We start from the raw sequence: 11,356 nt of genomic DNA, 5'->3' as shown, positions 1-11,356 counted from the left end.
ACCATTTTCTGGTACTGGATGTAGCTGGTGCTGATTGGCAACTTGATCGCCCACAAGCAGTTCTAGGTCACATTTAGAGGTTGGAGAGGTGCACTTCTTATCAGTTACAAGGCAGTAGGGACTGTGGTCACAGTGCAAAAGCCAAAAGGAGCCCTAGAGCTTGAAAAGGTGAGCATGGGGACCTGGTCACAGCTCCAGGACCAAGAAAAGTGCTAGCAGTTGTGGCTGAAGGGAAGTCAGGGCACTTCCTGGGTAATGACCAGAAAACAGAGCAGGGACCACACCTCTCTGCAGATCACACTACCTTGAAAGCATTGAAAACTTGCAGGCACCTAGAACTAGATTCACAAGCAGTAGCACACGAACACACACACACACACACACACACACACACCCCTTTAAGCTTAGCACAGTGCCTCCCCACCCCCAAGTGAGCAGAGCCCAACTTTAACATAAAGTTCAAAGTCAAGAACTAGGTTGGAAAAATGAGCAAACAGCAACAAAAAAGAACTTGATCATAAAACCTACAGTGGTGGCAGGGAAGACTAAGATACAAACCCTTAAGAATATAATAATGTGAAAATATCTAAAAGAAAAGCCACAAAGACAAACGCAAATTGGAGACAAGCCTGACAGGAATTCCAAGAAGCATTAAAGAAAAAGATGAGTGCTAATGGAATTATTGGGAAAAGAAGTGTCAGTGATACAAGAAATTTATTAAAGAGAATTAACAACTTGGTAAAAGAAGCACAAAAATACTGAAGAAAATTACATCTTAAAAACCAGAATTGACCTAATGTCAAAAGAGGCACAAAAATTCACTGAAGAAAATATCTTTTTTTTAATAAAATAAACAAAACAGAAGAAAGAATTCCTTTAAAAAATAGATTTGGCCAAAGTGAAAAAGAGGTACAAAAGTAGAAAGGAAGAAAATAATTCCTTAAATATTGGAATTGGGCAAGTGGAAGTTAATGACTCCATGAGGCATCAAGAAACAAAACAAAGTCAAAAAACATGAAAAAGTAAATAGAAGAAAATGTCAACTATCTCAGTGGAAACTCACCTGAAGAATAGGAGGAGATATAGTTTAAGAATTATTCGACTACTTGAAAACCTTGATTAAAAAAAAGTAAAAGAGCATAGACATCATATTTCAAGAAAGTATAAAGGATAACTGTCCTGATATCTTAGATTCAGAGGGCAAAATAGTCATTGAAATAATCCATTGAATACCTCCTGAAAGAGATCCCAAAATGAAAACTTCCAGGAATTTATAGTCAAATTCCAGTGCTCTCAGGTTAATGAGAAAGTATTACAGGCAGCCAGAAACATTTTAAATATCAGGGAACCACAGTCAATATCACACAAGATTTAGCAGCTTTCATGTTAAAGGTGTGGCAGGCTTGGGATGTGATATTCCAGAAGGTAAAGGGCTAGGATCACAACCAAGAAAACCTACTCAGTAAAACTGAGTATAATCCTTCAGGAGAAAAAAAATGAAGATATAATGAAATCAAGTACTATCAAATATTCCTGATGAAAAGACCAGAGTGGAATAGAAAATCTGAAATTCAGAAAGGAGCTCAAGAGAAGCATAAAAAGGTAAACATGAAATAATAATCATAAGGAATTCAATAAAGTGAAACTATTTCTATTCCTTTATGGAAAGAATTTTATCATTATTGAGGCAGATAGAAAGAGGCTACATAGATAGAGGGCATGAATATGTGTTGATTATGTTAGGATTGTCTCCAAAAGAAAAAAAAATGAAGGGAAGAGAAAGAGGGAGAAGAGGAGGAGAGAAACAATGGGGAAATTTTTCTTATATAAAAGAGGTGCACAAGGAAGAACTTTTATAGTGTACAGGAAAATGGGGTTGGTGGTAAGCAGTGCTTGACCCTCATGCTAATAAGAATTCATTGAAAGAGAAAAGGATACATACATACAAATAGATACACATGTATACAATGTAGTATATACATACATGTTCACATGTATGTACACATAAAAATAACATTTATGTGTATGTATACACACATATATTTGCTTAAGTGTATTTGGAAAAATATCTTATCCAAAATTTAAATACATAGGCAAGGGAAAAGGAGATATGGGACAGGGGATGATTAAAGGGAGGGCAGATTAAAGGAGTCAGTGGTTAGAAACAAAACAGACCTTTGAGGAGAGACAGAATAAACCCACACACACACACACATACACATACAAAGAGATGGATATACAGAAGAAAATAGGATGGAGGGAAATACATAATAATCATAACTGTAAATGTAACTAGAATGAGCTCTCCCATAAAACAGAAGTGGATAGAAGAAAGGATTAAAAAAAATGACAGCAGCTTTCTCTGATAAAGGGCTTATTTCAAAATGGTCAAAAGATATGAAAAGGAAGTTTTCAGATGAAGAAATCAAAGCTGTCTATTGCCATAGGGAAAAGTATTCTAAATCATTATTGATTAGGGAAATGCAAATTAAAACAACTCTGAGGTACCACCTCACACCTATCAGATTGGGTGATATGACAAAAAAAAAAAAGGGAAATGATAAATGTTGGAGAAGATGTGGAAAAAAATTGGAACACTAATGCATTGTTGGTGGAGTTGTGCACTGATCCAACCATTCTGAGGACTTACTATAAATATTTTTTGTAACCCCCCCTTTTCTCTTTTTCTAGTTTACTATTGTTAACTGTTTCCCTCCATCCTATTCCCTTCCCCATGATATTGACTCCATTATCTATCTTCTTTTACCCTATCCCTCTTCAAAAGGGATTTGCTTCTGTCTGTCCCCTCCCCCAATCTGCCCTCCCTTCTTTTGCCCCTCTCTCTTTATCCCCTTCCCCTCCTATTTTCCTGCAGGGTTAGATAGATTATTCCACCCAATTGAGTGTGTATGTTATTCCCTCCTTGAGCCAATTCTGATGAGATTGAGGTCTTTGACCCTATTCTGGTGAGTATAAAATTAATTTATTGGGGGCAGCTAGGTGGCACAGTAGATAAAGCACCAGTCCTGGATTCAGGAGGACCTGAGTTCAAATCCAACCCCAGACACTTGACACTTGCTAGTTGTGTGACCCTGGGCAAGTCACTTAACTCTCATTGAACTGCAAAAAATGAAAACAAAAACAAACTGTAGACCATGTTCAAGGGGAAAGATCATAAAGAATATAAATATTTGTAAGATATTGCTTATTAGCATTTGGGGCAGCTAGGTGGTATACTGGATAAAACAGCAGCCCTGCATTCAGGAGGACCTGAGTTCAAATCCAGCCTTAGACACTTGACACTTACTAGCTGTGTGACCCTGGGCAAGTCACTTAACCCCCATTGCCCCACAAACAAACAAACAAAAGGAAAAAACAAAAACAAAAACCAAAAATTCATTTACTGAATAAGCCCTTTCCTGTTTCTTTCACGTGGGATTTCACCCCAAGCTTCCCCTCCCCCTTCCTCAGTGTATTCCCCTCACCCTTCAATTTTACCCTAAAGATGTCATCATGGGGCAGCTAGGTGACACAGTGGACAAAGAATCCACCCTGTAACCAAGGGGATCCCAGCCAAAACACAGCTTCAGACACAAGACAGTCACCCTCTGCAAGACCCCAGCTATGTCCCCCAACTCCAATTTTTTATGGTTCTTTAGGGTGTTGTATTTGAAAGTCAAATTTGCCATTCAGTTCAGGTCTTTTTATCATAAGTACCTGAAAGTCCTCTTTCATTGAAGTCCCATTTTTAACTCTGAAAGATTATACTCAGTTTTGCTAGATATGTGATTCTTGGTTGTAATCCCAATTCCTTTGCCCTCTAGAATATCATATTCCATGCCCTCCAATCCTTTAATGTAGAAGCTGCTAGATCTTGGGCTATCCTGACCAGGGCTCCACAGAACTTGAATTCTTTCTCTTTGGCAGCTTACAATATTTTCTTCTTGACCTGAGAGCTATGGAATTTGGCTATAATATTCCTATGAGTTTTCCTTTTGGGATCTCATTCAGGAGGTGATCAGTGGATTCTTTAAATTTCTATTTTACCTTCTGTTTCTAGAATATCAGGGCAATTTCCCTGACAATTTCTTGGAAGGTGATACCTAAGCTCTTTCCTTGATCATGGTTTTCAGGTAGACCAATACTTTTCAAATTATCTCTCCTGGACCTATTTTCCAGGTCAGCAGTTTTTCCAAGAAGATATTTCACATTGCCCTCTAATTTTTATTCATTTGGATTTGCTTTATTGTGTCTTGGTTTCTCATAAAATCACTAGCTTCCTAATTCTTAGGCAATTATTTTTGTCAGAGAGCTTTTGCACCTCCTTTTCCATTTGGCCAATTTGACTTTTCATGCTGTTGAATTTTTTTTTCATGTCTTTCCTACATCACCCTAATTTCTCTTTCCATTTTTTCCTCTACCTTTCTTACTTTATCTTCAAAGTCCTTTTTGACCACCTCTATGCCCTGGGACAAATTCATATTTTCTTGGAAGCTTTAGATATAGGGGCTCTGATGTTGACATCTTCCTCTGAGGGTGCACCTTGATCTTCCTTGTCACTAAAGAAACTTTCTATGGTCCTAACCTTTCTCTGTCTGCTTATCTTGCTTTTCTTTTACTTGACTTTTAGCTCCTTAAAGTGGGGCACACTGTTTCCAGGCTGCACTATGCCAAGCTTCAGAAGGTCCCAGGTGGTATAATTTAAGGAGGATCAGCTTCTTCATTTGCCCGGCCTGTTCCCTGGTCTGTAGATGACCCCAGACCAACTTGCTAATCAACCAGCTTTGTGTTTTGTGGTTATCAGCTCTGATGAGCCTGTGCCCTTCCCCCACCTGGGTCACTGCTACTCAAGCCTACCTCCTGGTTCCCAACAGGGGTGAAAAACCCAAGTTCTGCCTCAGCACCAGCAGAGACACCTGTAATCTTCCCCCCGCGAAGGGCTCAGCCCTCTTACCAGACTGTGAGCTTAGTTCCAAACAACACTGTCACTGCAGCTGATTCAGAGGCTCTGGGGGTCTCTTTCTCTGGCAAGGCCTTCCTGGGACTGGATCTGTGTCAGTGTGACTGTGAGGTTGGGCTCCACTCCTGTCTCAGCACAGCAGTTCTCTCCTTCTGACCTTCTTAGCTGTCCTTGGTTGGAAGATGATTTCAGCACATTCTTCTGTGGATTTTGCTTCAGTAGTATGCACAATCTCTCAAATGATTCAGCTAAAACTTCTGATATATATCTTTACCACAAATAATTTTTACCATAGTTGTATCTTAGCTACATTTCATATCTCCCCTGTTGGCTAACTTGATTCTCTCTATATACACACCTGGATCGTAATGCTTGCTTTTTAGAGTTATTCTATTTTGATAACTGATTAGGGGGAAATGTTTAAACTTCCTTCCTGCTGGTTGTTGCATATTATAGTGTAACGACTGGAGTGATGCCACCTGCTGGAGAGTTACTGTAGGAAAGCTCCACCAGGAGGAGAAGGCATCTGAGGGCAAGCCATGTGGTTTCCAAGGTCAGTTCCTTGGCATCAGGAAGTGACATTTGCTAATGGGTACTGTCAATCAAAGCTACCAGTCGGGGCAGCTAGGTGGCACAGTGGATAGAGCACCGGCCCTGGATTCAGGAGGACCTGAGTTCAAATCTGGCCTCAGACACTTTACACACTTATTAGCTGTGTGACCCTGGGCAAGTCACTTAACCCCAATTGCCTCACCAAAAAAAAAAAAAAAAAAAAAAAAAGCTACCAGTCAATTAGCTTGGAGCTGTGTGTGTGTTTGGATGGATTGTTGCCAGTTCCACAGGAGGCCTGTGGGATGAAGAAGGGGTGAGGCTTGCTCTCTCACTCTCTTTCATGAGGACCTCAGGGGGGAGAGGAGCAGGAGACGCGGGCTCCCTGAGATAGATATCTGAATCTAGGTAGTAGATGTTGTAGTAATTACTCCCCGTCACAGGAAACTCTATCCTTCTAGCATGGAGGCAAGTCAAAGGGAAAGAAGCCAAACTTCTGAGAGGAGGTTGGAGGAATGACACTATAAATATATCATGTGCATAAAAAAGAGACTTTTTCCTCAAAAGCTGTACATATATATCATCACAGCATGGAGGAGACTAGCTCTTGAAGCCTACAGAAATAAAGTGTGTGACAGGTTCTATGGGCCTGAAAAAGCTTTTAGCTATAGAATGTATCTTCATTGTGTGAGGTTTAGGCTAGATAGGTTTGAAGAGGTTCATCACCAGACTGGCTATAGAATTATACATTTTTCCGTCACCTCAACTTTCAAAGTCTTGGTATTAGATCACAACAGGTTTACTTTTTGCATCACTAGAAAATAACACACATACTGATGAAATCACAGATAAAAGTGCTGAAGTAAGCCCCAAACTTATAAAGTGAAAGTTAAAAAGGAATGGAAGTAGTCAACACTACTAAAGTCATAAAGACTGCATGCACGGCATCTTAAATATAGAGTGGGTCTTGGAGTCAAGAAGACCTGGATTCAAGTTGCACTTTCAGTGCTTTACTGGTTATGGGAATCTGGACAAGTCACTTGATCTCTCAGGTCGTCAGACAACTCTCAAAGCCTCTAAATTATAGAAAACACTGGCCTGCATTTGTCAAGAGAATTATTCACCAGGAGTTCCCTCTACCACCAGTTTAGTGGGAAAAATAATTACAGTGTTTGCTTCTGAGTCAACATTATATTTGGGAGTCCAGAAAAGATGGTGTATAATTATTTTTCTAGAGTGATGGAAAGCTTACCTAGAATTAATAAGATCATAGAGAAAGAGAGAACTGGAAGAGAATTCTAGGCCACCCTGTCCAATTCCTGATTTTACAGATGAAGAAATGTCAGACCTGAAAGGTGTTTGTTCTAGAAGGGGGTGGGGGATAAGGTATGCCAAATCTTCTGCATTTTGTCTGTAATGACAGACAAAAAGAATAATTTTCCAAGTGGCATTTTGGTACTGGGCTATCAGAACCACCCAGGGGAGTATTCAGTTCAAAGTTTTCATTTCAATAAGGTTAGAGTTGAACCTTCCAAAAATACTATGTCCTTTCCTCCACCTTAAGCACCTGAAGATTGGTTTTCATTTTACATCAAATATTTTCCCAGTCTCCTTGAAAACAGTCTAAATCCTTCCCAATCTTCAACCAAAGCTCAGCTCTATTTCCATTGTCTCTTAAAAACTGACCTCAACTTCCCCCAAATTCATTTCTCTCTTTCTCTTCTATGTATTCTTATAACATATAAATCCTGAACAACATAAATTAACCTTGGATTATTACATTCGTAGATCATCACATAATTATTCAAGTTTATAAATCTCATCACTTTAATGAGCCTGTAAGTGGATCATAGCACTTTGCAATTGCTTGGCACATTAATAAGTTCTTCAAAAAATCTTTTGACTAAGGGAATGTTAGAGCTGGATAGTTTTAGAGATTACTTAGTATATAGTCTATTAGTATCATGCCATCATAAAGGTGAAAAGTTGTAAAGGACCTTATATGTTATGTAGTTCAATCCTTTTCATTTGATAGATAATAAAATGGGTCCAGAGAAGTAAAATGACTTGCCCAAAGTTACACAACTAATAAGTGGAAAAGCTAAAAATCAAAGTACCTCTCACTCCAAATCCAGAACTCTTTTTTATTATACCATGGAATTATTGTCAGATGATCCTTTCTCTTCCCACCCCTTTCACTGTGCATATTCTTCTTATTGATCACCCTCATTACACAGTGTAATAAGTTCTACTCCTTTCCCCCTTTTATAACCTAGTTTATTCATTTTCCCTTCCTTTTTCTTCTTTTAAGATTCATTTTTTTTCAAATTACTGTCTTACTTATCTCCCTGTATGAACCTTGAATACATGAGGTTTCTTAGAGCACATATTTTCTCCCCCAACCCATCAGAATATTAACACTTCACCCTAACATACCTACCCCCTTTAGAATGTTCAAGTGCATTTTCCATTCTGTATTTCTCTTGACTCTTGTTTGTATTTCAGAAATTCTACTTAGCTCTGCTCATGTTATCAGAAATATTTGGAAGTCTTCTGTGGCATTAAAGGTACATTTCCCACCCGAAGATTATGCACAGTTTTTGCAGGCATGTGAGTCTTGGTTGTAAGTTTTTACGTTTTGACTTTTGGAGTATCATAATCCAAGGTCCCGTCTTTGTTATTATGATAGATGCCAAGTCTTGTGATACCGAATATGAATTCTTGGTTATTTTCCTTCTGGCTAGTTGCAGCATTTTTTTTCTTTCACTTAGCAGTTCTGTTTTTTTTTTATTTTAATTTTTTAATTTTTTAAATCAGTGACATTGATGAAAATTCCCATTTGAGATACTGGTGGAATATTTTTTTCTTTTCCCTTTGCTGAGTGGATGCAATAGGCCTAGGCAGTTTTCCTGCATTATTTCTTTAAGGATAGTCTCTAGGAGGGGAGGTGGCTTCCGGGCGGACCCGTAAGGAGGAGCCCCCAGAACCGCATGGACCTTCTGCCTGCGTGCTCCCCAGGCTCAATCTGGCGCTTGCGTTGTCTTTGGCCCCCTCTTGCACGTGCGCACGTGTCCCGCGTTTCCATGGTAGCCGCTAACGGCTCTCTGCAGTTCCCTGGCAGCCGGCCAAGGGAAGCGGACGCAGAGGAGGCCCTTAGCGGGCTCCGCAGCAATTTCTAGACTTTCTACAGCCGAATGGCATTAGTCATGCCTCGACGCAGTCCTCGCCTGAGACACTATTATGAGGGCGATGACACAGGGAGCAGTAGCAGCGCTGGTGGGAGTTCCCTGATGGCTCACCAGAGAACGGTCTATACGGACAGTCCCCCCCTCAGAGATCCGGGGAGCAAACCCCGCAGCCTCTCACCAGACCCCGAGCTGTGCTCTGCAGCCAATCTCCACACCACCAGCAAGACCCAATCAGTTTTCAGGGAGTCCTATTTTGGGGGATGGGCCACCTTGGTGGCCAAAAACGCCATCCTGAATGATCAGCTCGAAGGCGATTCCTATGGCAGTGGGGACTACCTGGGGAGGAAAACTCCAGACACGGACTGCAGCGAGAGCAGCAGCAAGGGCAAAGTCAAATGTGACACCCGTGACTCCATGTCAGGATACTTCTCGGAAGATGACTGTGCGGGGCGCTCTGTCACGGAACAGCCTGGCTTTGCTTCCATATTCAGGAATTTTGCCTCCCAAGTCATAGCTTTCCTGCAGATTAAGATGACTTCCCTAGCTTGGATGTCTGACCTATTCTCCTTCTGCCTCTGCACCATCAGGTCGTGCCTGAGCCCAGCTGCCGCCTTCTTGTACCGGTTTGTCTTAAAAAGGCGCTTTTCGACTCAGAAGAACTTGCTCCTGATTCTCCTGCTGCTGCTGCTGCTGCTGCTGCTGCTGGTAGTGGTGGTTGTGGTGCTGGCTTCACTGGTCTCTGGTGCTTGTTGGTATTTCTGCCCATATGCTCTGAAGGAGGCCTTCAGCAGGGACCACATCCGGAAAGAGCTCACCACCATCAGAGCCCAACATCTGGATAACCTTCAAAAGGAGATGGACAGCTGGGCCCTCCAGTGCAAGTCTGAGCAGCAGAGGTTGGCCCAAGATGCTGTCCCAGAAAACATGCTAAAGAAGCAGAGCCTGCTGGAGGCCCAGCTGACTGGCCTGAGGCAGGAACTAGCCAGCTTGAGCCAGAAGCAGGCTGCAGACAAACAGCAAATACTGCTTTTGCAGCAGAACATGGAAGCCCTACAGTCTCAGTTCCGGGACTGGACCACTGAGTTCCTTCTTCGAGACAAGGAAGCTCTGAACGAGCTCCCGCAGAACCTGGAACACAGAATCTTCATGCCTGTGGCTGGGGAGCTGGGCAAGTCTCCCAAGGAAGATGCAGCCATCCTGGGGCTGACTGTTAACAGAGGAGTGACCAAGGAGGAAGTACACCAGATCATAAAGCAGGCTCTGAAGGTGTACAGTGAAGACCGCATTGGGCTGGTGGACTATGCTCTTGAGTCATCAGGGGGCAGAATCATCACCTCCCACTGCTCAAACTCCTACAACACGAGGAAGGCCTATATCAGTGTGTTTGGTATCCCCGTGTGGTACTTCTACCAGCCCCCAAGAGTCATCCTCCAGCCTCAAGTCCAGCCTGGCAACTGCTGGGCGTTCCGTGGGCCCCAGGGCTTTGTCAGGGTTCACTTGTCTGCCTGCATCCATATCACAGCTGTCACCCTGGAGCACGTGCCCAAAGCCATGTCCCCCACGAACAACATCCCCAGTGCCCCTAAGGACTTTGTCATCTTTGGGCTAAAGGAAGACTTACAGGCAGAGGGAGTGACCCTTGGACAGTTCACCTATGATCGGGATGGGGAGCCCATTCAGACCTTCTATTTTCGGGACAACATCACAGCCACATACCAGGTGGTAGAGCTTCGGATCTTGGGTAACTGGGGTCACCCCGAATATACCTGCATCTACCGCTTCCGTGTCCATGGGGAGCCTGCCCAGTAGTCCCTTCCCTGTGGGTCCCTTTCAGGACCTAGTGTTCCTGTTCCCCTTCAGCCACTTCCCCTCTACCAGCAAGCAGCTCCTCCACCTCCTCCCTCCCTCCCTCCTGCTTAATCTCTTTGGGGCACTCTGGCTTCTGGGAGAGAGACAGGCACGGATGGGAGCCCACATTCCTGGAGCAGTCTTGCCCTTCCAGGCCCTCTGTGATAAGGAAGAGGTGGCCAGCTGAGCTATTTCTGTCTTATTCCCCATCCTCTGGGGGGCCAGCTGGACAAGCTCCCTGCCAGGCCCTGCTCATCTCACTCACAGATTCTAATTTATGTCAATGCAAAAACAATAAATTTTTTCTTGGGGGAAAAAAAAATATGGTCTCTAGGCTTCTTTTTTGATTATGGTTTTCAGGTAGTCTTGTAACCTGGTGATTCTTACATTATTTCTCTTTGACTTATTTTCAAGGTCAAATATTTTTGAGAGAAAATATATCAAACTTATATTTTTTTCAATCTGTTCATTTTGTTCTAGTATTTTTGTTGTCTCATGGAAGAATTGATTTCTTTCTGATCCCAGGGATTCTGTTATTTGGGTAAGGTTTTGCATCTCTTGTCCTAAACACTTTATTCTCCTTCTAGTTGTTTCCTTTTGAACACTTATTTCATTTCTGGAATAATCATTTTTTCTCTTGACCTTTTATTTCGTTCTTCTAGGAAGTCTAATAGACTTTTTGGGGAAAAACAAAACAAAACAAAACAAAAAAAACAAACTTTGAGATTTTGTTCCTAGATGGTATGGATTTATTTATTCTCTTATTATAAGTTTGTGTTCTGAGTGTCTCTGAATGCATAATGTTTCTTTG

The 11,356-nt window shown here is 41.9% G+C and overlaps 1 protein-coding gene across 1 annotated transcript; it reads left to right on the top strand.

The window, feature by feature from the left end:
• Positions 1-8,715: 8,715 nt before the first annotated feature.
• LOC122732192 (SUN domain-containing protein 2-like) lies at positions 8,716-10,506 on the top strand. Its single transcript, XM_043972318.1, has one exon. It carries the CDS (start codon positions 8,716-8,718, stop codon positions 10,504-10,506), a length of 1,791 nt encoding a protein of 596 aa, XP_043828253.1.
• The last annotated feature ends 850 nt before the right edge of the window (positions 10,507-11,356 follow it).

The sequence above is a fragment of the Dromiciops gliroides genome, chromosome 6 (genome assembly GCF_019393635.1).
Source record: "Dromiciops gliroides isolate mDroGli1 chromosome 6, mDroGli1.pri, whole genome shotgun sequence".
In the NCBI taxonomy this organism is placed as follows: domain Eukaryota; kingdom Metazoa; phylum Chordata; class Mammalia; order Microbiotheria; family Microbiotheriidae; genus Dromiciops; species Dromiciops gliroides.
This window is presented reverse-complemented; position numbering and strand designations above follow the sequence as displayed.

Bases quoted from the DNA above. Each gene is read 5' to 3' on its own strand.
- LOC122732192 (XM_043972318.1), top strand. From the start codon at position 8,716: ATGCCTCGACGCAGTCCTCGCCTGAGACACTATTATGAGGGCGATGAC.